At 41.0% G+C, this 27,949-nt stretch overlaps 1 protein-coding gene across 1 annotated transcript in view; it reads left to right on the top strand.

The window, feature by feature from the left end:
• The window catches only part of LOC126355995 (glycine receptor subunit alpha-2-like), a 651,703-nt gene that overhangs the window by 71,988 nt on the left and 551,766 nt on the right, over positions 1–27,949 (top strand). The window contains exon 2 of the mRNA XM_050006618.1: positions 25,174–25,263. Coding sequence (XP_049862575.1) covers positions 25,199–25,263 — 65 coding nt within the window. The 5' untranslated portion in view covers positions 25,174–25,198. The remainder of the gene's footprint in view (positions 1–25,173; positions 25,264–27,949) is intronic.

The raw sequence follows: 27,949 nt of genomic DNA, 5'->3' as shown, positions 1-27,949 counted from the left end.
TCCTTCCTTTTGTCTACCAGTTGCGGTGAAAAACACTGTGGATTCGGCAGTTACCTCCAAAGCAGAACTCAGACGTGAAGGTAATTCTTCTACATACATTTCGATGAGTGCCACAAGTTCTGTAGTCAACACAATATTGCTCAAAATCAACATGTGCTTGTGATCACCAGTACCACATACTGAGTGTGTGACTGTCTCTCTGCATGAGGCTTCATCTGGGAAGTATCATTCCATTTCGCATACATTTCATTTAACTGACGTAGCTTCACCTTAGGCATCATCTGAAGCGATGGGAACGGTTGATTCCTTCTTCGCTTCTGGTTTCATGACTCACTGACATGATTAGCGCGGCGTCATTGACCCGGCGCTCCATTCCAGCTCTCATCTCGCGCTCTTTGTTCCCAAGGTCAATCCCAGCCTTGCCTAAGCACGTTATTGCTTCTCTCTCTCGTATTCTGACCTTGCTGAAATGTTTGATGGTTGCAATCAGTCTGACTTGCTTTTCTGTCACATCGTGACACCTCAAATTTCCTACGAATCGTCTTTCGATTACAATGCACGAGTGTGGGGATAAGTGAAAGCAAAGACCCTCGATAATCCTCATCCGTTATTTATCTTCCCACTAGCCCTCCTGAACAAATAAACTTGCGGCGTCTGTTGCCATCGACTGTCATGCTTGCGAAACATTCTGACACGACAAACATTCATTCTTGCAGTCGCCTATGCGGCCACTAAGCAGTCAGGAAATTCGTAAAGTATTTAATTGAGCTACTTTCACTGATGGAAGGATTGTACCGGCAGACTCCTACTGATTTTGTGTCTGACGTACCACTAGTAGGCCATCAGGCCACGTCTTTCGCACGTAAATACACAGTATACCTAGGTTTCTGTGGCACACCTTAGTAGGAATGCGCCGATTAACGCCGAACTTGTCCAGTACTATACTATCTTCTGGTAATGTTAGCCGGCCGCGGTGGTCTAGCGGTTCTAGGCGCGCAGTCCGGAACCGCGCGACTGCTACGGTCGCAGGTTCGAATCCTGCCACAGGCATGGCCGTGTGTGATGTCCTTAGGTTACTTAGGTTTAAGTAGTTTTAAGTTCTAGAGGACTGATGACCACAGCCGTTGAGTCCCATAGTGCTCAGAGCCATTTGAACCATTTGGTAATGTTAACTTTGTAGGTAAACATGTCGGCGGGACCTGTGTCCCACAGTTGTTTTCCACTCGGGCTGGAAACTGAAGATTTTCGTGGGTCGATATCCCAGATTGTATGTTGTCTTGTTGTTGTGCCTGAGTGGGTGACTCTTTATCCTGTGTCAGTGGAGGTGGAGATCTCCGTCATTTAAAACTGGGGTCCGCCTGCACGCACGCACCTTGAACCTTGCACCTTGCACATCACACAGTCTTTGACTGCTTCTGACAGGATTTCATCAGATTCTCACGTAAAATGATGCCACAGCACTGTGAAGTGGTCTTTCCTCTGGCGATTGCACGCCTTAACTGTCACTCTGCACTCGAGAAAGTTGCTTGGTTTCCTTTCCTAATCTCCACTTGTTGCTTTGTTGTCCTGTCGCTACTCTGTTCTGCTCATTGTTCCGCGGTGTTCGTCAACACTGCAAGTATCCAACACGCTTGGTTCACTTATTTCTCCTACAGGATGCACTGTGGAGCTACCATAACGTCTTCACTGGACCCTAGTTGGTTGCCCGACTTCATGTCGACTAATTTTCCTTAATGTCATTAGATTCGTAGAAGACACGCCACAGGTAGAGCAATGATGGAACGCCGATTACGACATTGGTTTGAATGGAACAGACATGCACCCGGACAACACAATAATGTAGAGGCAGAAATAAGAAAATAAGATAACAAATAAACACATGCAATTTTGAATACAGGAATATACTGGAGGGACAAAATATGTTCTGTACCTAGGCAGACACATCAAGCAAGCAGATGCACAGTAGCTACATCATTATCTATCACATGCAACGCATTCAACACAAATGAATCTGACAGTTTCACACAGACACGTGAACACCATCTGTTTGCCTAAGGCCAAGTATGAAATACTCGTCGTTTCCTACTATAATGCAATGATTTACTTAGTTAACTATAAGACATATCCTACACGAGACACTAAAATGTTATAAATAGGAAACGTTAGAGAATTACAGGGAAAAATTAATGAATGTCCTGTTTTCTGTGCACCAGGTTTAATCAAAGTGAATCAGAGCTAAAATCATCTGTCCACTGGATGTGAGTGAAACATCGGAGTGAGTGAGAGATGAACACAGCTATATCAAACCAATTTACTATATCTACAATAACAAAATGGATAAAAAATCACTAAATACAGCGTTTCAGGGTTCTTGGACTGGGTAAACATGGCATTATAACGAATTTGTGTGGACCTGGATTACCTATTAGATCTCCTCAGAGTCTTCACTTGGATATTGGCCATGCAGCGTGCGTCTTGGGCCGCTGTCTTGCCCATCATCGCTGAGAGATTGTAGTATGTGCCCCATGACTGAGAACTCTCCCTGATTGAATTTCCTGTTCCCTCTGTGCAAGCAGAGAGGACTAATTCCACGATTCACTGGTGAAGCCTGCATATCCAGAGGTTTCTCCGTTCAGTATGATTAGTCCTCTCGATGCGGCTGAATTAAAAAAAGCCGGCACCCAAGATATCAGATTTTGACCGAATGACTGTGGTCGTGGGTATGACTCGTTGCCAGCAACGTCCGTCGTTCACAACTGGGTAAATACTGGCAGCAGTATTGGAATCTGACTGCGAAAGCAGCATTAGATAGGACGAAAGTCTTGCTTCATAGAAGTTAACGAAGTAGAATGCTTGCGAGAATAAGCACTGGACTGGACTGAACTCCATCACAGACTAGAATTTGAATCAGTATAACATGGGGTAGACTGAAGTTATTTCGCATTCGTATTAGGAGTGAGGGCAACTGCAGGCAATGCCCTCATCTCCAAGTCTTAAGGTGAATCCCCAACGTTAAATAACTCAGAAGAATGACAACCTAGTTTCACTGATCACTGACTCTCTCCACTGAGGAAGTCCACCGAATGCGGTCAGCGAATCTCATCACCCAAAAGGAAAGTTCCTTACTCTTCGCCATCCAGGTTTCTGACCCAGTTCTTCCCCCCACAGCACTTCCACAGAGCTGAAACCTTCTGTCACATCTTATCAGTGCCAATCAACACATGATTCCTTTTGCAAAGTCGAACATTTTATGGCGTTTACTACAATAAAAACTGAAGAGTCATTAGAGAGCTTTTAATTGCATTGTATATACAATACTGGAACTTTGAACAGCTTCGTATTTAGATGAGTAAAATACGGTGCTTTGGTGGAGATATTTTGTGTATTCTGTACTGTCACCAACCCTTTGGTTGGAGCGCAGGGTAAAGATAAGGATTTGGAGATGGAGACTGACAACTTGTGTTGACGGGACTTGTAAATCCCTGCTGATCTGTATCGCCAAATCAGGGAATAATCGGTAGAGCTAATTAGCATTTAGGTTCGCCGGTTGGTGGTGGTGGCTGTGTGGGCTTTGCGACCGTGAGGTTGCCGACGACGTTGTAGGTGCCGCAGGTAGCGTGTGGCCTCCATCATAGCAGATTTGCACCTTCAATTCTCCAACCAGAGCCTCTTCGCACTTGATCTACGCCAGTCGTTCACTAGCAGCGGATGTGTTTTCTCCGTCAGTCACACAATGCCGTCGCTGACTATCTAATGTCCATTTGTTTCCGTAGACCTAATCTACTTGAGTTCTGTGCCCTGTGAGTAACAGAAATACATGCAACAACCAACAGGAAAGCTTGTCTTCTCAAAGATGGTCGCTGCTAATGGTTGTCCAGGAAACATGATGAATATATGAATTGGTTGCGCGTGAATTTCAAACTGAGTGAACTCTAGAACCGTTAAAAATTGCAAATACAGTGAAATCATGGATGAACAGTAATATTCTTGCCACCTGACGAAGCAGATGCGCTGATTAAAAAACAAATACGTAATTGCATGAAAAAGTTCACGAAGAAAAGACAGCAACTGGTTTCCAGTTTTTTTAAGCGGTATTTCAAAATTTCAAAGAAAAAATTCCAGATGTCGTCATAAATGTTACAAATAATGAGATCTCCAAGACTGCGTTGCGCACAGTGAGAAGGGAAACTACTGAGAAGTCCTAGGACGCTAGCACTACATTGGTGGATCACGTGGACGAAGATATTTTGAAACTGACTGACGGTCATTGTTTTCTTAAAATTGATGATTGATCTGTTCCTGAGGAAAGAATTATGGGGATTGTATTTGAAGAAACGGTGGCGATCCTGTATGTAAATGAAACTTTTCTTATGGATGAGACATCTGAGAGTTCTACGAAACAGCTGAAACAACTGTACACCATACACGTTGACATAGGAACCGTAAAGAATTTAAGATGATGTTTCCTGTTTTATTTGCTTTGCTTCTGGATGAAAGTCAAAAGAAGAAGTGCAGTGCTAGACTTTGAAATGGCTACAATTTATTCCAGGAAAACAGAGGTCCCCGAAATATCCCTTTCCGGTTGCTATTTTCACTTCAACCAGTGTTTATGCAGAGAAATCAAAGAACTGCGACCAGTGGAGAAGTACAGAGCTTGAGTAGAAGTCGGATTGTCTTACCATATGTGTGCTGCCGTCGTATATCTTACACTAAACAATGTTGATGAAGCATGCATGGTAGTAAACTATACGTTCAGTATACAGATGGAAAGGACAAGTTTACCAATTGAAGTGAGAAACGTTTTCAAGCAGGGGCATAGGACCACGAATGCTGTCGAAATACTACATAGGAAACTAAACTCTCCTTCCTCCAGAACAGGCATTGCTATGTCCAACGGTACCGAACGACCACGGTGTCACCTTCAGCCCAAAGGCGTCTCTGGATGCGGATATGGAGGGACATGTGGTTAGCATACGCTCTTCTGGTCTCAATAAAACAGCTCTTCAATTCGTCCCCACAATGGCTAAGAGCACCACGCTTGCAAACAGCGCTCGGCAAACATGGACCGTGACCCATCCGAATTCTAGCCTACACCCAAAGCACTTAACTTCAGTGATGTGATGGGAAAACGGTTTTTTCACGGCGGCACTGCCGTTCGCATAGGAAACACACCGGAATGTGTATTTCCTAATAAATGAGCTGAAGGAAGAATCAGAAAATCCTAGATCCGGAAAAAAGATGGTTCCATTGCCCTGTCTCCTCAGAAAAGAGTTATCGTGACACATTAAAAGACATTACATGAATACATAACTACTATGGTCATCATCAGAACTTGTTTGTATGTCTGGATTTCCTACGAAAAATGTGGTTGAGATATTAATATTTACAAAATAAGGTAAGAAGTTTATAATCATTTGCTGCAGTAATGTAATTGAAAGAAAGGTAGATAAAAATTTTCAACAAAAATTATTAAAGGTACGTCGTGCATAGACGGTAATGTGAAGGGCTGTTACTTTCACAAAACTTTCGGCAGGGCTGAGGTCGGAAACACCAAGTTGACGTCACGAATCGCAAAGCCCATGATCGGAAAGCCTACTATACCGTGGCGGCCGAAGAACATAATCTTTTACCATCCTTAACTATCTCCTGATGGGACAGCCTCACAAATATCGACTGTCACTAGGACGTGTGTTCTTTTTTCTTTAATTTTCTATAACGTGGTGCAATCTTTCTCTCTCGTGGCTCACATTGTCTCTGTATTAGTACGGACTTTTCAGACCTCTTCACAAGCTTCTTCTGAACAGATTCTTGTCCCAACGACCCACTTATCATTATCTTGTCATTTACATCACGTACTTAATAACTGATTTAAATTCTGTCTTCCCCCCAGTAGCTTCGGCTCCCCGGATGATACAACTTACAAATGTCCTTTCCTCGTTCAGAACGTCATCAGCTAATCTACTACCGAACTTTAGTTACACGTAAACTTTGTTCGTATTTCTCATTCTAAATTTAGGTATGTTCGACTAGGAAATGATTTGAACTTCTTGTGTAAAACCCAACGACGAAACCACTCTCATGTGACATATTCCTGCCTAGTAACGTGATTCGATGAAACTTGGAGCTCATTGTATTGTCATCCAGAAAAAAGAAATCATGGTCCAATGTATCACTTAAGAGAAGCAAATGCAGAAAGAGTACGACATCGCACTAACGCTGACCAGTAAGTTTACCGCGTTCAATGACTTACAAGTAGTTAGAATATTATGCCTGCTCACACATAATGCCTAGACCGTCAAAAGGATCATGTTCAACAACGTGCCTCGATTAATTACGCGTTCCCATGTCCCCTAATGTGAGGGTACATCCTACTTTGTCCAACATCACCGTTTTGATTCAAATCTTTCCAATTGCTCTAAGCACTGTGGGACTTAACATCGGAGGTCATGAGTCACCTAGACTTAGAACTACTTAAACCTAATTAACCTAAGGACATCACACACACCCATGCCCCAGGCAGGATTCGGACCTGCGACTGTAGCAGCAGCGCCGTTCCGGAATGAAACACCCAGAACCGCTCGGTCACAGCAGCCGGCACCGTTTTGGTTGTCATATGACAGGGTACGCCTTCCCCTTGTCCATCTTTTCAGCATTGCATTTGAACCTGACTACATTTTTACGGATGACAACGCTCGACCTCACCGATCGGCGTGGGTAGAAGAGCTATTGGAACGCACCTTGTGCCCAGCGTGGGAGCAAGTTTTAGATCATGCATAACCGTCTGTGGTGACGACACACCCTGTTGAGAGCTAATTCCAGCCCTCTCCATTGCCCATGGAATCATCATGAATCTCAGTGACAATACAGTATTTTTTGTCTGAATATAAGTGGTTTTCCTGTTACTCTCATTGCTTATTTCTTTGTTAACTTCTTTAACACAGTATAGCAGATCTTTCTATGTATCGTCCATGGATCATAGAGCTATGATACATGTCAGTGAAACACAATGCCGTAGTTACTTTTGTCCTTATGTTTTGCGCACCTGTGTTGTAGCAAAAAAGGTGTACGTCAGGCATTGCTAAAATTTAGAATGCAGCAGAATTAATAAGAGCAAAGTTAACTTGTTAAGCTATTTTTGTGTAGCTATATTTTGATAGGTGTTTAACACATAGATACTGTTATCATCTACATTTCTGAACACAACCTCTCACCAGCATCCGAACAACCACCCTTGTGCCATTGCAAGGTACACAGTAATACGTCCAATGCCTTCTACATTTGCTGTGTAACAACGGTTCAGGGGGTTTCTGTACGTCTCTGCTACACTATCCTGCTTTGCGTCTTGCCATATCTTTCAAATTATATCCTTCAAACTTCTCACCTCTTTCCTCATTTCCCATGTATTGAAAAACATCTGCATCCGTTGACAACTGGTAAGTGCATGACTGATAAACATCACTCAACTCTCGAACTGTTGATTCCGCATCTCTCTCACCCCACCCTTGATGATTAGATGAAGCACTGCCACATTGTGAGTCCTCTGGTCATTATCCTGGGTATTCATCAATCTGGAAACAAGTGCCTCTAATAAATACCCCTGCCCCTTCGAAAGACCTGACGTCTCCCAAAGCGGTTTCTTGAACCCAGGGATGCAGGGATGTAAAACACTAAGCAACAGTACTGTTTAACCTAACCTACGCTCTGCCCTCACTTGTTCAAAACAGCATAGTGCACATGTACACGTTACTTCCTCGACCTCAACCCATATGGTGTCCCATACCCAGGTGACACACAATCCTCGATCTCACACTTTTTCGTACTTCTTTTCTTCCTTCTCTTAGCACTCCATGCTGATACGTGTCTCATTGCATCCAGAGAGCCTCAAAATGGTCGTAGGCATCACAGGCGAACCGTCTTCGCACTAGGTGGCAACAGAATGTGGACAGTTACTTGTGACTTTGTTTCTGTCACTTGGTACCGCCCCTGATACCTTGTAATAATTCTTTTTTTAACTTTTGGGGTATCTGTGCATGATAAAATCACCCATTGTCCTATCTGATACTGCATCAAATTCCCCACACGTTTTCCTGCCTCTTCCTGAAGTTCCAGGTCTTGTGTTTGCTCCCTGTGCGCATTTCCATAATTCCTTGATGGTCTTTACAGATTGCCAATTGCATTCCCGCCCTGCCCAGTTTTCAGCTGGATTTTACTAAACATTGAAGGCAGCTTTCCTTCTTTCTTCTCATGAAACTGTTCAGTTCTAGTGAACGTGTTTTGTGCCTCTTTTGATCTAGTGAATTTTAGTGAGAATGCTTGAAATATTCAAATGTCAACACCACGAACGGACTACACTATCGGCTGTGACACACAAATACCTCTTAATATTATTCAGAACAGTAGCAGCTAAAAACTTGTGCGTTATACAGATTGTGCAACGACATGGAACCAAAGATGGGGTAAACCATGAAGAGCATAAGACACTCTTGATAGACCATTGACTTGTGAAAGTGTCGTTCAGAAATCATATTAATTTTTTATGATGACTTCAGTAACAGAATGTAATCACCAAACTATTCACTAAACATATAGGATTTCAAATACACGTCACAGAAATTATACTAGCTATTCCCACATTTTCTCTGTGGGAGGAATGTCACGTGTTGTCAGCACTTCATTCCTTATGTAGTTAAAAATCTGGAACATTTGGAAAATGTCCAGGAATACTAAAAAGTTATGCATAATGTATATCGAGTACTAAGTGTCTAAAAAACGGAGATGTATTTTGCAGCCCCTACATAATGAACTTCCTCAACCCTCTAGGTAATTATTCGTTAACTAATTTACTAATACCATTAAAACTTTCTCTTGTTTCCCTGTCATTACTGTTCATAACGTAGAATGATAAAATCTTACAGGTTTTTTTCCTTTATTATTATTAAACAAAAGCGTGATTTGATTTCGACCCTTTTATTCGAGACGCAATTAACGGCTGCGTTAATTTACTCAAAATATTCAGAAAAGAATTTGTAAATTACATTCCTTAATAAACACTGAAGGGAGGCGCAACTTAATTTTCTGCGAAGGGCCGTCTTGTGTAATTTATTTCTTGTCTTCGTCAGTTGGTGCCAAGGACGTTATCTTTTGTGTCCAACGCATCCAGTGAAGAGAGCAAATTCGTTAACATGCATTTAAGGTCATATAGTAAATTGCTTACCGCATTAAACTCATTACTTCATACGATGATTAATGATAACCTCAAAAGGTCTCAGTATAACAATCCGAATGTTACGAAATGTATATCTTCTTCTGATAACAGACTTTGATTAAGCATATGTCAGTGATGTACTATCATAGTCAAACGTATCCGAGGGATTGAATTGCGTTCTGCCTGAATTGGATGCAGCTCACATGACGTAATGTCTTTCAGGTCCTGTTACCATACGTTACGTAACTTATTGACATCAGGAGAGGACGTTTCTGTGCTTCACTAAATCGGCTTTGTTAAATTACCTTTTCATATAGATCTTCAGTATTTTACTATAATGATAACAAATCATAAAAACCACCAGTATGAACTCTTATGTTTTTCTTATATTACTTACTTAGTAGATTACTTTATCACTGTGATATGAGCGACTACGCTAGAGCTTAGCTTAGGACGACTTTCAGAATGGTGTGGAGCTATATTTTCTGAAGACAATCCTCAAATTTTTAAAATATTTTTGTGGTATAACATAGCAGTTCTGTATAAGACTGTTGTATGAAGCTATTAATGAACTTTTGCATAAGATTTGGTGTATAGCTTCATCTCTATTATAAGAACAAACTCACTGTAAATTTCTTGATGTATTTCGAAGGCGATATGCAAGATTACCTTCTGGTTTTACTTATTACAAAGTATTTTTTGTATATTGGGATTTAAATTGGGTCAGTTATTATTCTGCTTATACCACATGACACAAATTGAAGCTGCTGTAATTGTTGTAAACAACAACTTTTTCCCGTCTGTCTACGTACCAGTGGAGAAATTCTGTGACATATACTCCTGGGATTTGTTTGTATGGTAAGTCAATCAAATGGTATGTTGACTAGAGTGCATCTTTTCTCTAGGATAACGAATTGTTTTACTTATTGTTTTATGTAAATCAGTTCTAAACCAATAATTCTCTTCCATTTTAGAACTGAAGGTAGTTATTTGTACCTGATATCTGGCTGTGCAGGAATAACAGAAAACCAGTGGTATTACGGCTGATTGCAGCATTCGTATTCTTCCTTAATTTATCAACGGTCACTGAACACAACAGTTCCTTATCGAATCAAAGCTGGTTATGAGTAGCATTGTTTATAGGTCAGAAAACGGAGCTTTAACCGGAAAGAGGTTTAACATTTGATACATATAATTCGCTCTGGATTTAATAGAGGGGTGAAGGAATTTGTGCTCTGAATGTTATAAGTTCAATCGAAGAAATTACGTCAGAAAATAGGTATATCGCTTCATATAGTATCATTTTGACATGAAATATGCGTCAACCTCAAGAAGCTCAACGGCACTATCGCTGTCATATAAAGGGTAAATCGCTGGGCTTCTCCGAAAATGGAACATAGAGACAACACAGTCCGCGATTAACAATACAATGACGTTTCCTCAGACCTAGCGAGCAACTGTGGTACTCAGCCCACTCCCACTTTCTTCATGATGCGTAAGACAAGTACAATTTTTGGAACATTGTTTTAGGGCTACACTGCTTTCTTATATTTCTACCAGACAGGTAACTTACTATGAAAAACGAAAGTAGTTGCAGTTTCTGCCTGGAATGATCCCCGGGACTAAAATCACACGTGTGACAGTTAGATGACAAACCATAACTTAAATTAATACAGACTATTTAACTGAAATACGGAGAAAATATGAAGAGAATTTAGGAGGAAAAGAATTTGGCACGATACTTCTGTATTACACGAGGACTAACTCGCCTATCACATGGCTGAAAGACATGTCATACAATGTTGTCAGGTCCCAATTACGGAAAGAAGGAATACGTTTCCACTGCCGGCGTGCTTCTTGAGTCAGGTGACAATCCAGGAATAAAGCATGTGTTTCAAAAACACGTAGAAAACGACCACCAAATTAAAAGACTCCTGAAACATGACAGGTGTAAGAAAATGTCAACCGGAACACCACAAATGAATAAAATGGTAAATTACGTGGAGGATACTTCTCTTCATACCTGTCATTATTTTATTTTTGTTGTATTTTATAGATTGACCGAATGTTCACATAACAGTCATACAGGAGTAATTATTAAAATGCACCGCTACTTTGAAAGTAAATAGCAAAATATCTGAGTGCTTATTTTAATATTGAGTTCAAATACACCTAGTCCTTAAACAAAAAGTAAATAGGAGAAGCAGTCTGGAGTGTCGATTACCACAGCGACCCACGCTACGTCAAGGATGGTATACATGGGCAGACAGACCTGTAGTGTGTGGAGATTACTAAGAAAGCTGATGATTCATTAAATCAAAGTACCAAGATCTTTTAGGACCTCTTGTTGGCAGCCAGTTTGTAACTAAAACCTAACCTCTGTCGTAAAAAGGAATGGTCAGCAGGGTGTGAACAGAATCAACTTTTTTATATCCCACATACAACACAATTTCACCCCCTGTAGCTAAACACGGAAATACGCACTAAGCGTACACCTTCCTTTACAATATTTATTTTCTTCGAAGCTCATAGCTCTCTCATTTTCAAGACGCTTAACCTGCGTAACAGATTGTCACACCTCTTACACCACCACTACTAAGCCCCCCTCGTCCACCCCCCCGCCCCCCCCCCCCTCAACTCCATTGTGGATTTCTCATGAATTATGATGCCACACACAGAAACTGAAAGTTTTGTATTGTCTTTGCACTCGAAATTAGCTTGGCCGTTCCTTGTGGATCTCAAACGTCTGTCTTCTGAAGCTGATGTACAAGCGAACACAACTGCCATGTCCTGCATACCTTTGGGACCTAGATGGTAATGATGATGATAACGATGATGATGATTGATTTGTGTGGCGCTCAACTGCGCGATTATCAGCGCCCGTACAAATTACCGATCTTTTCTCAATCCAGTCTCGCCACTTCAGTGAATGATGGGGAAATGATGAGGAGAACACAAACACCCAGTCCCATGGTGGAAGAGACCTAGAGACTCTCTTCAACACTCGGCGAGACTTTTATCAATGGCACCCCATGCCATCACGCCGGGTGATACGCCAGTATCGCTTCCAATGTGTTTTCACCACGATGTCGCCAAACACGGATGTGACAATCATGGTGCTGTACACAAAACCTGGATTTATCCTAAAAAAGAAGTTTTGCCATTCGTGCATCTAGGTTCGTTGTTGAGTACACCATCGCCAGCGCTCCTGTCTGTGATGCAGCGTCAAGTGTAACCGCAACCATGGTCTCTGAGCTGATAGTCCATGCTGCTGAAAACGACGTCCATCTGTTCGTGCAGATGGTTGTTGCCTTGCAAAGGTCCCCATCTGTTGACTCAGGGATCGAGACGTGGCTGCACGATCCGTTACACCCATGCGGATAAGATGTCTGTCATCTCGACTGCTACTGATACGAAGCCGTTGGGATCCAGCACGGCGTTCCGTATAACCCTCCTGAACCCAGCGATTCCATATTCTACTGACACTCATTGGATCTCGACCAACGCGAGCAGCAATGTCGCTGTACTATAAACCGCAATCGCGATAGGCTACAATCCGACCTTTATCAAAGTCGGAAGTATGATGGTACGCATTTCTCCTTCTTACACGAGGCATCACAACAATGTTTCACTAGGCAACGCCGGTCAACTGGTGTTTGTGTATGAGAAATCGGTTGCAAACTTTCCTCATGTCAGCACATTGTAGGTGTCGCCACCGGCGCCAGCCTTGTGTGAATGCTCTAAAAATGTAACCATTTCCATATCACAGCATCTTCTGCCTGTCGGTTAAATTTAGCGTCTGTAGCACTTTTAATGGTCAGTAATGTATTATATAACAGAAAATCATCTTAGGCTACTGAGGACCTAGCATTCGTGGCTTTCTGGTACTGGAGGATCATTTACTCATTCTGTGCCTGGGTACCACTGTCCAACCTGAGTGTATCTGTCTTCACAGTTATAAATCACCAGAAATTATTATTGATCTGTACGTAGAGTGCCAACTTCCAGTGATAAGCTTTTCTGACTGAGGGTCCTCCTTTTAGTATGAAAATAATGTGAACAGCAAAGGTAATGGGGTGGTGTGGTTGACATACAATGCTTTCTTCTTTTCAGTTTGCAATAGAAAAAAGTAAAAATAAGCGGCATAAATTTTCTACGATAATAAAAACAATAGCAATAACAATATTATGGTAACATTGCAATAACAATTCCGTAATTGTGCAGACGTTTATTAAAATGCCTGTTAACGTATACAAAAAAAAATACGAACTCAGAGATTTTCTTCATGTTACGTCAATGAATTTCATTATGATCTTTTCCAGTTACATCAGAGAGGGAGGCAAAACCATGAATTTACATAAACCAATTCTCTACTGCTAAATGGCGCTATGGGAACAGTTAAATTCACATCAGCAGACGAACGCGGTGTCATTAAGCTAGAGATGTGTCGATGTCAGATACATTCTCTCACCGTTGTAGTACCAGTTAAGGCTGAAGCAATAGCAGATTCCCTGAAAGATGAGAAAATTTGTGACTTTTCAGGCTTCCTCGACGGTCTGTTGCAAATGAACTTCTCTGATTTGCCACTGGATCGTATTGAGTAAATCGCATAATATTTCATCGATGCATCTGTTCGACGTCTTCAGATGGTGGTAGTTGCTATTGTCACTGTTGTAAGGAATGCGTTGCTGCAGTGACAGCAGCAGCTACCACCATCTGTAGACGTTGAACAGATGCATCGATGAAATATTGCGTGATTTTCACAATACGATCTGCTGGTAAACCCGAGAAGTGTATTTGCTTGAGAAAATTTTTTGTAATTTAGTAGTAAAATGACCATCTTGCCATCTAAAACTTAAATTTTCTCATTGTCACATGTTACATAGCAATTATCGAGAATATTTCACCAAAATTTCGAGAAAATACCCAATTGGTTATGAAGGATGATTCAGCTCCAGTCATGAAAGTAAGTCGCCGATCACAGACTTTCCAAGGAAATGTGATTTTTCCAAGTATCTGCTTTTTCAACAGCAGGAACACATTTTTCTACGGCTCTTAAAATCTCACTCTAATGCTACGTACCCAAACCGTACTAGTACCCTGTGGTAGCTGAAACCAAATTCAGGTCGGTGTTATTCAACGCACATACTGAATTCATCACTGCACGTAGGTCTGGGTTGATACAAAGTCTTAATCCTACTCTAATTTAATATTATGAGCAATTTTGGGTTATGGTTTGTCACATAACTATCATATGCATTTTCTTTTCCAAGCCAGGTCATTTCACTCAGAACTTCAAATAATTCCTTTTTTTTATTGCTAATTATCTGTTTTAGCTATCAGTAACCCAAGGAGGGAGCTGTGGTCGTTCTAGGTTCCCGTCCCAGGAAAGAGCAACGTTTCATCTCTTACGTTACAGAGCAACAGCTATTGTGAATTTGCAATGTGGCTACTAACTCCTATTAAAAGGAAACTACTTAATGCAAGTTAACTCTTATCTAGCATGATTCTTGCGGTAACATACACCGCACACTCAGCACAGATATTCAAAGTTCTCCCACTTTCTGCACCCTCTATTAAACCAAAGAGAACCAGATGTCATAAATGCGAAAACTTTTTCTGTTTATAGTCGGCTTTGTAATCCATTAACAACACTTCTCATAATCAAATACGAAACGTCCAAGATATCGTAAGAACAATGCCAGAATTTCAGATAAAAATGACAATTGATAAATACACAATAAGTATCTTCGCCACTAACGTATCAACCAAACTCGGTTTTTCAGGTACATTTTTACGTGCAGTGGAAGGTTACGTACTTAGTATTTTCCACGTCTTGGGCTACGTAAGCACTGTTTACACGTTATTGTTACTGGGTAATGTACACAAAGCTTATCCATAATATTTTATTCTGAAAACCAAACCACAAAATTAAATAATCTTATTCTAGCCAACGTCAGTGTAAAAATGAGTGTTGTACACCTCAGAGTTAAGGCACAATCCGTCGAGATCACTTGGAATGAGACTGGCTATCGTCAGGCGACCGTAGCCCAGTCAAGCAGAAATTGTTGAGGTAAGGACACATTGCCCCGAGCTCTTTAACAGAAATGTTTTTCCAAAGTGTTTCTACTACTTGCGTATTCGAAAAAAACTAAATTACCTCCGAGCTACCAATACACTTTTACTATTAGCAGAAAGACAAGGTGTAATTTATTGAAGTATGGAAGAATCGGGTTGGGTAAAGAAAGATTTTCTTTTGTACTGTATGATGTTTACAACGAACACGTGGTTCAGCAGAGTAGTTACCAACACTTCCAGTCGAAACATCTGCGTTATATAGTGTTGGCAGTTTGTGTAGATGGCCGTTATGTGACTATAATTTCAGTGATCAAAGTCAAGTCAAACGTACGCATTGGCTAGTTGAGGTAACTGGTTAATGGCGATTCGATCGAACAAGACATGTATATGTTGAACAGACAGTAGTCCACTAAAGGGAGTCAGGGAACTAGAATTTTCAAAAAGTGTGGCACATGTGCGTTACGAAAAAATCATGACGCAGCCACATGCGGAGAATGGTGGTCTGGTGAGTTGACGCTAGAGTCGTATAAGTGAAGTCTGGGTTTGATGCCCACTTCAAGCCATGGATTTTAATAGGTAAAAACGCACTTAATTTACCGTTGTTGAGCAGAGTGATAAACGTATGTTGGAGCCATGGTTGAATTCAAATTAGATATGAAGGATTGCGGCAAAAGCGGAAGTTGCAGAAGTGGCCCGATGTGCAAAGTCTGTCACCAGCAACCTCCCTTAAACTAGCAGTTTTAGTTAATAAACCAAACGCCATATAAGGTCCCAAGGAACGCATTTCTGCGTTTATTTGAATTTTAAATGTAGAATGTATTGATTCTGATATAGTTCCATCAATTCGTCATTTGCTCGCGGCTTCGTTCTCCTGAAGGTCTCCACGCAATGTATTTATCTGGATTCCAAAACTGTAGTAGTTTTCCTCCTCCGCTGTATGTATACATTCATGTCTAATCGTACCCACTCGTTCGGGCTACTTTTATCTGTCGCACTCCGTACACGTCATTGTTTCGACGCCTGTCGCAAATAACTTTTCGTCATATTATTACATTTTCAAACAAACCACTACCAGCAGTTTAAGAGCTCCACAGTTAAAGTCTCACAGACGATACTTGAGGATATCAATGACCTGTCTGCAGGGAACTCATGGTCACGCTCTTTACAGTTCAAACATGGCACATTCCGCTAGAGATTAAATAAATCTAATGTAATGTCCATACGTGGCTAGAAAACAAGAGAGATAGGTGCCACGTGCAAATCACGTGAAAGCCTATATTATTCAATCGTCTAGTTATTTAAGTTTCAAGTATCTCGCAGTTGATGAAAAAAATGCAATATCGGATATTTGTGCTTAGGTAACAATCCAATTAGGTGCTAGGTTGAAATTCTCGTCGAGCACGAAGCTGTATTTTACATAATTTCAGGTTTTTTACTTGTGAACCAAGCTACACTTAGTACCTTCCTCGTTAGTTAACACTGACAAAAGTTACTCGACAGTTGTCCTAGATCATCATCCCAAAGGTTTTTGGAATATAATTTCTAGTAAAGGTTTACTAACTGATAGTAGTTAAAAATGAAGTGCATCACCTTTCCATAAGCCTAGTCAGCAATAAAATGAAGTCCTGGGCTCGTGTATCGGTCAGGTGCAATCGCCTTGCGTAGTTGCTTTGCCTACAGTTGCTGGGTTTGAATTCAGAGTTAGATGAAAGCAGTTCATCATGTCTTTTGAAGTTAAAACATATGCACAAATTGCTACCCATGACTAACTTAGATTTATACTGTCAGATAACCAGGACGATAAGTGATTTTCGAAATGCACGTAGAGGAACATGTTTTCATGAGTACGCTAATATTACTATTGATAGCTTTGGTCTAGATGATGAAAGACCGCTTGATGCTGCCAGTCAGTTTTTTTAACAGGATGCTCATTAACCAGCAAATACAAAGCAACTCGCTAAGCGAACGACGAGTAATTAATGTTTAGAAGTTCTTTTAGACAGCTAATTATCGTATAATTTACATTCAGACATTCTTGAAAAAACTCTCATTCGCAAAATGAATATAGTTTTGAGTAATAATTACGGAAAGATTTATTTGTTTTACTGATTTGCTGATTAGAGCCATCTGGCCTTCTCTGACATCGGAACAGTGTCTCACACATACAGTACATTTTTTACATAACAGTTGCCAAAGAAATAAAAACTTCAATGTGACAAAGAATATTAAAATGATAATAGTAACAATAATAATATCTATGACTATACTAACAATAATATTCGTGGTAGATATAAATAGAATTTAAGTTTATACAAAATTTATATTTTCCGACATAGTAAGTCCTGGAGGAGGGAAGTTTAAAGAGGCTGCTCAAGTGAGGATTATTGGTAAATAAATAAAATTTAATTGGAAATGAGGATGTACAAGGGTAATGAGTGCCACCATGGACAATAATAATCATTATTGTTGCTTTAGCACATATGTCATTAACAGTCTTTTGAAACTGGAGATAATATTCACTTCCTTAATATAATGCGGGAGGTTATTCCAGAAACTGGTTCCTTATACAGAGAAGGACTTCGAGAAAGTGGCTGAACGATGGAGTGAGGCAGTAAGAATTTTGACTTGATGCGAATGGAAGTTACTGGGATGTTGTTGAGACAAGAGCATTACGGTCGAGGAGAGATATGAGGGATAGTGTACGTTGATAAGCCAGTAGAGAAGACGAAATGTAATCAAAGATTCTAGCATCACAGTTCATCGAAAACATTCGTAATCAGTTCCAGTAACGTGAGTTTTCCTGACAAATATCTTGCAAGATATCATCGCTGTAGTCGTTAATTGGAAGCATAGGTGCTTATACAAGCTAATTTCTCTGGTAGACATGGAAGACCATTTTATATTTTTGTGTGGCCCATAGAGATGCTGGTGCCGTTTTTCACATTGAGTTATGTGCTCTTTTCCAGTATAGATTTTCATGTGTCATTGCTCTACGCTCTTTGCTGATGATGGAAAGTTGATATTTGTCCCATTTAGAGTTAAAGGTGGTTAAAATACTCGATATTTCCTCCTAATGAGCCAAGAGTGACAACCACTACCGTTTAGGTTTTGGGTGGGTTGTGTTTTAACCCTGTACCCAGCGCCTATTTTGATAGTGCACACTAATCAGTACTGAGATTATCGGTATCGGTCTTTTGGTTCGTTAGTCTTGCACTTACGTACAACTGAAGGTCATCAACGTAAATGCGATATGTGCAGTACGAGAACATTGATGACACATCACTGACATACAACGAAAAGAATATATTACCTACTACCGAATCGTGGGTGTCACTTGGTACCACCAGCCTTCAATGTGACTTTGTCGCGACTTTCTCGCACCGGACATGTCGCATTGAAGAAGAGATATCAGGTATCAGCGAAACCTTTGCACTGCAATTTGCGTGACATCTAAGCTGCTAAGTTTGGCAAATAAAATGTTAAAGTGCACAGTGTCAAATGCTTTGCTGAAGTCTAAGAAGCATGTGATAGTCTCCTCCTGTGTATTCATGGCAAGATTTAGGTCAACTGTTACCTTTATTAAAACAGGTGTGGTGATGTTTACGGAAAACTGATTGGTATTCGTGTAGGAAATTACTTGCAGTGAAATAGTTTGTCTGCTGGTCGTGGACTATATATTCCAAGGCAATGGACAATGCAGGAAGATTGCTGGTAGGTCCATAATCAGAGGATAATGTGGCATCATCCCTTTTAGGTAAGGGGCTTAACTATATCCGGTTTACATCCTTCAGGAAAAACATTTGTGGCTAAAGAGTAGAGGAAGATAAGTACTATAGTAAGCAGTAGTGGGTCGATGATAAGCTGCATCTCCTAGACTATGATGCCATCGTGTCCAGTAGATGCTGCTATGACACACATGATGGCTTTCTTGACGGGAGTGGAAGTGACACTCTTTGGACAGAATTTTTCGTGGCTACAGCCATTTATTCATATGAAGTACTCAATAAATCAAGTTTGTTAGTAAATCTATGAAGTATTTTATTTGTGTCCGTTAAGTCAATAGAAATAGAGACCCTGTTGCATGAGCAGATAAATTAATGCGTTTGAAGTGTCGGTACTTAGTCAACTATGATTTATATCTGGGATATTATAGAGAGAACGTCATGAATATTACGTCATGGGGAGACATAAAATATTAGTAATGTCCTGTATGACACAATAACGTCGCTTAAATATCTGGGCAAAGCGATATGAAATGGAACGAGAATGTGAGGATTGTGGTAGGAAAAACTACTGGTTGACTTCGGTTTATTGGGAGAATTCTAGGGAAACTGTGGTTCCCCTCTGAAGAAGATCGTATATAAGACGCTAGTGCTTCTTACTCTTGAATACTGCACTAGTGTTTGGGATACGTACCAAGGCGGATACAAGGAAGCTACCGAAGCAATTCAGAGGTGGGTTGATAGATTTGTTACCCAGTGTTCTGGGTGGCCTGTGCGTTGACGGTACTGCACATTGTAATACATTTTACCATTTTAATAGCAGAGTCACGTAACATATACTCAAAATGAATTCCAAACGTGTCACTAGGCACTCGTCATATGAATCTTGAACACACAGAATAGCCAAACCGCTTAATAACACCACCAAATTCCAGGTAAATTTGCGAGATGCCACACACTCGCCGCCAGAATTTGCGTGGTAAAGTTAGGGGCATTAGTTTTGTTAAATTCTATTGAAGTGTGATAACATTTTATAAACGTCACCTACTGATGAAATTTGAGTTTACAAGCGTTAAGGACCGTCTCATTTATAATAAGATGTTTCTCTGGATATGTAGTATCTGTTTCCATCACTTGTTTTTACCATAAAGGGCTCTGTTCTCTTTTGGTCACTACTGACAGCCATTACTTGAAGTCAAACGAGCCTACCGAAAGCGATCGTAGAAACGTCAAGAGAGCGACGTTCCGTGTGATTCCATATTCCTAGGTTTCTAGAAAGCTTTTAATACCGTTCCTCACAAGCGACTATTAATCAAATTGTGTGCATGTGGGGTATCGTATCAGTTGTGTGACTGGATTCGTGATTTCCTCTCAGAGAGGTCACAGTTCGTATTGATAGACGGTAAATCATCGAGTAGGACAGAAGTAATATCTGTCGTTCCACAAGGTAGTGTCATAGGCCCCCTTAGATTTTTTTCAGATGATCGTCTAGTAAAATCATCAGACGATCAATTCCAATTACAAAATTATCTAGAGAGAATTTCTGTATGGTGTGAAAAGTGGCAACTGTCAATAAACAAATAAAAGTGCGAGGTCATCCACATGGGTACTAAAAGAAATACGATAAATGTTAGGTATACGATAAATCGCACAAATCTAAGGGCTGTCAGTTTGACCAAATACCTAGCAATTACAATTACGAGCAACTTTAATTGGAAACACCATATAGATAATGTTGTGGGGAAGGTGAAACAGAGACTGTGCTTTGTCGGGAGAATACTTAGAAGATGCGACAAACCCACTAAAGAAACAGCCTACATTAAACTAATTCGTCCTCTGCTGGAATATTGCTGGGCGGTGAGGGATCCTTACCTGGTAGGACTAACTGAGGACATCGAAAAAGTGCAAAGAAGGGCAGCTCGTTTTGCGTTATCGCGCAATAGGTGCGAGAGTCTCTTTGATATGATACACGAGTTCGGGTGGCAGTCACCGAAACAAAGGCGGTTTTCTTTGCAGCGAGATCTAGTTACGAAATTTCAATCACCAACTACCTCTTCCGAAAGCGAAAATATTTTGGTGACACCCACCTACGTAGGGAGGAATGATCATCATAATAAAATAAGAGAAATCAGAGCTCGAACGGAAAGATTTAGGTGTTCCTTTTCCCCATGCTCGATTCGAGAGTGGCATGGTGGATAAGCAGTATGAAAAGGTTCGATTAACCCTCTGCCAGGCACTTAAGTGTGAATTGCAGAATAACCATGTAGACGTAGATGTAAATGTAGATGTAGAACTATTTGTTAATAAGGGGCATGTAGTTCAGATCTTTCTTATGGTGTTGAGAATGAGAGTACATTCTCTGATTTAACTGACATGTCTTCCAATGACACATATTTTATTGTATATTTTTATGTGCTTCCATAAGTTACAGTTACTCTACTTCTTTCAGAGATGTATACTGCTTACTAAGACTTGGTCAACCAGCCGAGAAGGTTTCAGATGTGAGGATGCCGACTACAATAAAACTGTTCGCAATTGTTCATATCCATGCTCGCACTGTCAACATGATCTCCTCATTATTGACGCATCTCGGATAGCGTAAACATATTCTTTTGGTCAGTCAAGTTAGTCTCTGATAGAGCCAAATTCGGAATCGATAGTGTGCTTTCAGCTTTTCGATTTTAAAGAACTGTACAAAACACTTCCTTCTGCCTCAGCAGTTAGACACTGACCATCAGTGTCGTTTAAGTTTCCATGTTATCAGTACACAAAATTATACAATGATATGGATATGTAAGGTGTTAATTAAAGGAAAACACAAACTAAACAAAAAAATACAGTCACTATATAGTCAACTGAAATCAAATTGAGGACGACTGAGCACGAAAACTGACTGCGAACAGCAAACTGACGAGGGTAAATGTGTGTAGAAGCATATCGTGATATATCAACTATGATTTAATTCGACATGAGATACGAAATTTCTTGCAATAGTGATACCACCCTTATAAACTGCATATAGCCACAAGCGTCCAATGTAGGAAAAATTTAAGAACTACTTGGTCCGTTATGAACATGGGGTAAAAGTTCTCCTTATTCGATCTGGTCTGGTGTAAGAGTCCTGACCGTAAAATCACAATATGGAGTAATTGGTGAACATTGCAGTTGACGAAGCCATCATGTTCAGTAGAATAAAACGAACATTCACAACAAAGGCACCCACATCGAAAGACATCCTGAGGATATTTTGAACGTCAGGCAGGTTATATTCATTCAGTTTCCGACGTAATATCCGATTTTGAGTAGTATTCGCCAGTACGACATGTCAGTGATGCTGTTGACATCTGCAGTACTACAAAAATTCAGGAGACGTCTCTAAAAACGGCTGCTGCTGGCGAAAATGTCTTGTTTCGGCTGACACTTTCAATTTCGTTTTTGTAGTGTGCAAGAGTGTGCAAGTGGACTCAGTCGGGTCGAGTGCTGCTGATCACGTGCTTCACGCTACACTCAGTGTCAACGGAAAGCGTAATTTGTTTCTAGTAAGAAACAAAATAGCTCTGAAAGCGGAACTTTATGTGCCCATTCTGTAGAGTGATATCACATTAACTGTTGTGCTGCCGTGGGGGTAGCCGGTGGGGTGCAGTGTGGGTTTCTTCATGGCCACCTTTTGAGAATATTATTATGTTTTGATGTACTTTATACTTTAAAATTTTGAAAAAAATATGTATTATTTTTAATGATTTTTACACCAGATATCATAAATGCTTTGAATTCTTCAGGAACAAGTTACCCAAAAATTAAACTCTTAGTAGTTAATATGATCTTTCGTAACACATGTAATTTTCATATTTTCAAGTTCAGGAATCTTCTCACTCATCAAACATACGTGCATACATCATTAGACAGTATGTTGTGGATGAATCTCGAGGACAATCAACGAAACCTGTTCTTTTAAAATAATTTTCGTAGTGGTCATAAAGTACCATCCTCACGCGTATACGCGTTATGGAAAATGCGTCGGTACTGAAAGGATTGTGCTAAAAGTCATTTACAGATTCTGGACCCTATGTATACATGTGTAGCTATTTAAAACTGATGTTGTTAATAAAAATAACAATCACTTGAGTGTAAACAGTACTCATCAGCAAAGACGCCTACCGCAAAACCAGGCTGATGACACAAGATGTCGAGCAGAAAATACCGCTGTTAAATATTACTGAAGTGACGGAAGAATCTTCCCCGATTGCCAATAGTTCAACAAATTGAATTCGACCGTATCAATCCTCTCATAACTTGACTGTTATTAATGAAGTCTCTATTTTAAAAATCTATTCTGGTCATAAAGTACCCTTCTTCTTTGTGTACATGTAGCAGAAAATGCGCTGATACTGCGAAGATTGAATCTAAAATATATTTCCTGATTGTGGATCCTACATATAGTTCGTTACTCATCCTGTTTAAAAAGGATGTTGTTATAAACAACAACAATTAAAGAAATAATATCCCACGTGGTAGTAGCACGACTGAGTAGAGCTGCTGTACGGAAGTAGCATTCAGTGTGGACAAAGGTGACAGACTAGAACGTCAAGTCCATCGACGAAGAGGTGTGTTTTACCGCTCAAGTTAATGCACATCTCTGAAAACAAATAAAATTTGTTTCTAGAGCCTCCCGTCGGGTAGACCGTTCGCTGGGTGCAGGTCTTTCGATTTGACGCCACTTCGGCCACTTGTGAGTCGGTGGGGATGAAATGATGATCATTAGGACAACACAACACCCAGAAACTGAGTGGAGAAAATCTCCGACCCAGACGGGAATCGAACCCGCGCCCTTAGGATTCACCTTCTGTCGTGCTGACCACTTTTTGCTTAAATCTCATTTTGTGCTATATTGTTAGTTGGATTTGTTCGTGGTGGACGTCCGATGACACCCGTTGAGGTTCTTTGTTGATCCGTTTACTCATTTTCTTATTACAGAGGATACATAACCCTCTGACCAAGCACGGTGAGCTACCATACCGGCTTGAAAATGTGTGCCCCGACCAGAACTCGAACCCGTGCCACTCAGCTACGGGGGCCTGATATCTCTGAACCTAATCTAGCAGTACACTAATTTTCGACCAGTTATCGTATAGGCACGTAATAGTCCGCTCTAAAAGCAATTATATTTGTAACAAACAAACCGACGCTTTCCGTCGACATTGAACAGACTTGACGACCAGTATTTGTTTGGGTCGACCTGTTTGTACTCACCGCAAGTGAAATTGCGCATTCCTGCCGAAATACAAGAGAGAAGACAATTAACTTGTTCTACAGACACCTGAGAACGTTTCGTAAATAAAAGGAAGCGAAACGTGTATGCACAAAGGCAAATAGCCTTTTTATTTACCTGTACAGGTGGACCACATCTCTAAAATGATAACAATAGTAGTGATAGTGGTAGTGTTAAAATTACACCTTATGCTGGAAGTATAGTGACGTATAGTCTCATTGTTCACACAGTGGCACTTGGGGCACATTCTCTTCACTTTCATTTTCCATCACCAAGCACACATCTCAACAACGGGGTTACGGGACTTGGGCGCCACTTTTGACAGACCTGGCAGCTATTTATGGGGATATTTTACTGCGCACTACGATACGTACTGAATCAATGCACAGCTTTCATGCAAGAGCACACAAGAGTTATTAAGAATAGCACATTGTTCCATCCACAGCAACGATTTCACCGTATCCATATCTGTTGTTTGCCATTTTCAAATATAGTTAATCATATCAGTAGTCAAATTCACTCACTATGACGTAGTAAGGTTATACTAGGAAGCCAATAACTCACAACCGGAAATGTCGAGACGTATAGTGTTTCCTTCTTGTCCATTCTATAGAACGCACGTTCAGTTCAAATATCCGTTTCTCATAGCAACTCTGTATGAAACAATAGTCTTGCCAAACTGTGGCACAATATTTTTAATATAACAATAAACCGTCAGAATGTTATTTACACTTGCTGTGAATTGCATGCAACTGAAGTCAACCGCATTTCGAATGTAAAGGAAACAACCAGAATAAGAGCCAAGGAAATACCAGGAAGGATGTAATGGAAATAACAGTGTCTTGCACTGTAGTGAGACAGATTATTGTGTAACTAGCTGCCTTAACGTTGTGTTTCAGGTTTCTCGGGGACCCTTTACTGACTATGAAGCGTCCGTACTTACCACTGCTATTGCTGGCTGCAACCACCACTGTCTTCGGCCCCGCTGTGTAAGTATTACTAATGAAAACAAGTATCTCTAGTTACAACCCGCTTTATTTTCCACTCTCCTTCCTGCTTACTGGTGCAGTTCGCAGCATAGAATGTTTTCACGTTATATATTTGTCTGTTCTGTTGAGGCTCTTTTCGACAAGTGGTGCGATTTCCCTAGAAAAAGGAACAGCAGCTGGTCACAAACGGTGCGCAGCCTCGAGCGTCAAAGCTCACATACGCTGCGCTTTGCTGTTTGCACTTCCATGACATCACTGATGAAACAGTCTCCAATATTTGGGAGATTCGCTGTGATGAATGTGCGTTGCGTACTACAGTTTAATACCCAAGTTACGTTTTGCAAGTTTACGTAATCATCCCTCGAGCTACGTATCTTACCAGAAGCCTATTAGAAAGTAAACTCGGATTTCGTAACCATTTCATTATTAGTATAGGCTCTGAGCACTATGGAACTTAACATGTAGGGTCATCAGTCCCCTAGAACTTAGAACTACTTAAACATAACTAATCTAAGGACATCACACTGCACCCAGCCATCACGAGGCAGAGAAAATCCCTGACCCCGCCGGGAATCGAACCCGGGAACCCGGGCGTGGGAAGCGAGAACGCTACCGCACGACCACGAAATGCGGGCATATTATTAGTATACTTGACCACTCGGGGCTTCAGGGGGAATACATTTTAGGGGTTTTGGCAACTGTAAAAGATCAATAATAAAGCAAGATAAGTAGTATTTTTGCAATATACTCACGAAAAGAAGAGAAGTTTACATCAAGGAAGTGAGTCTACTGCGGTGATAACGTAATTGCTTTACAACATGAATGCAACGATTTGTCTTCTGAATCCACCACGTTGCCACCGAAATGTAGCACTCACAAATAACAGGTCTCAGTAAACTTTTCCACTTTAAAACCATCACTACTATCGTAAACAGAATATCTATTTTGTTTGCGGTGCGGATGAAAAATGTCAGCGCCAAGGTTTCTCGGCAAACAGTGATCCATGTACTGTCCCGAAGGCATATGGCTGACGACACAGTTTATCTACAAACCGTCGTATGTAGAACTAGTTGACAAAAGTCACGGGACTCCTCCTAATATCGTGTCCGACCTCTTTTTGTTCGGCGTATTGCAGAAACCCGACGAGTCATGTACACAACAAACTTTTGGAAGTGCCAGACAGAACTATTGAGCCATGCTGCCTCTATAGTCGTCAGTATTTGCGAAAGTTTTGCCGGTGCAGGATTTGGAGCACGACCTGTCCATTCACTTATGTCCCATACGTATTCGATGAGTTTCGTGTCTGGAGATCTGAGTGGCCAAATCACTGTACACAATGTTCGTCCAACAAATCACGAACAGTTTTGGCACGGTGACATGGGGCACTTGTCAGACGTACCAATTCCATTGTTGTTTGTGAACATGAAGTCTAAGAATGGCACTACATGTTCTCAATGTAGCTGAGCATAACTACTTACCGTCAATGACCGGTTCGTTAGGACCATAGGACGAATTCAGCTCCCTGTTAACGTACAACACACCAGCTTGCACACTGCCTTGCTGACAACTTAGGTTCATGGTTTCGTGGCGTTTGCGCCACATTCTACCCTACCATCAGCTCTCAGTAACTGATATCGTGACTCATCTCACCAGGCCAGGCTTTTCGAGGTGGCTAGCGTCGAACCGATAAACTCACGAGCCTAGGCGAGGCGCTGCAGGCGATATGGTGCTGTTAGCAGAGGCACTCGCGTCAGTCGTCTGTTGCCATAGCCCCTTAAGGTCACATTTCGCCGCATTGTACTAAGGGATACGTTCCTCGTACGTCCCACATTGATTTCTGTAGATATCGTAGGCTGCGTTGGTTGTCTGTTAGAACTGACAACTCTACGCAAACGCAGCTGCTCTACTTGGTAAAGGGAAGACCTTCAGCCACTGAATTGTCCTTAGTCGCAGTTAATGCCTTAACTCTGATATTCGCGAAATACTCTTGACACTGTCGGTCTTGGAATATTGAAATTCGTAACGATTTTCCCAATGTAATTCCCACGCCGCTCCCTCCAGATACTATTTCCATTCGAAATCTCGCCGTGCTTATGTAATCTAGTCGGTAACTTTTCACGTGAATCACCTGAGTAAAATTAAGGGTGTGCCAATGCACTGCCCTTTTATACTTTGATTATGCGATACTGCCACTATCTGCTTATGTGCAGAGCGTTATCCCATGACTTCTTTACCTCAGTGTATCACGTCAATGTGTAGCAAGACCCTGGTAACACCACACTGTGTGGATCCGCTGTGGTTCCCACAACCATCAGACCGTGAATTACTCGTATCTTGGCACAACGGTCCTACAAATAGTTGGGTAACAGCAGCGTGCGTCACATTCAGGAACGTTCGTAACGATGTACGGGTATGGAGATTTGTTGTTATTGTGGTCTTGAGTCCTCAGACTGGTTTGATGCAGCTCTCCGTGCTAATCTATCCTGTGCAAGCCCCTTCATCTCCCAGTACCTACTGCAACCTACACCCTTCTGAATCTGCTTGGAGTATTCATCTCTTGGTCTCCCTCTACGATTTTTACCTTCTACGCTACCCTCCAATGCTAAATTTGTGATCCTTTGATGCCTCAAGACATGTCCTACCAACCGATCCCTTCTTCTAGTCAAGTTGTGCCACAAACTTCTCT

The sequence above is a fragment of the Schistocerca gregaria genome, chromosome 3 (assembly GCF_023897955.1).
Source record: "Schistocerca gregaria isolate iqSchGreg1 chromosome 3, iqSchGreg1.2, whole genome shotgun sequence".
In the NCBI taxonomy this organism is placed as follows: domain Eukaryota; kingdom Metazoa; phylum Arthropoda; class Insecta; order Orthoptera; family Acrididae; genus Schistocerca; species Schistocerca gregaria.
The sequence above is the reverse complement of the archived record's forward strand: the minus strand, read 5'-3'. Positions and strand labels throughout refer to the sequence as shown.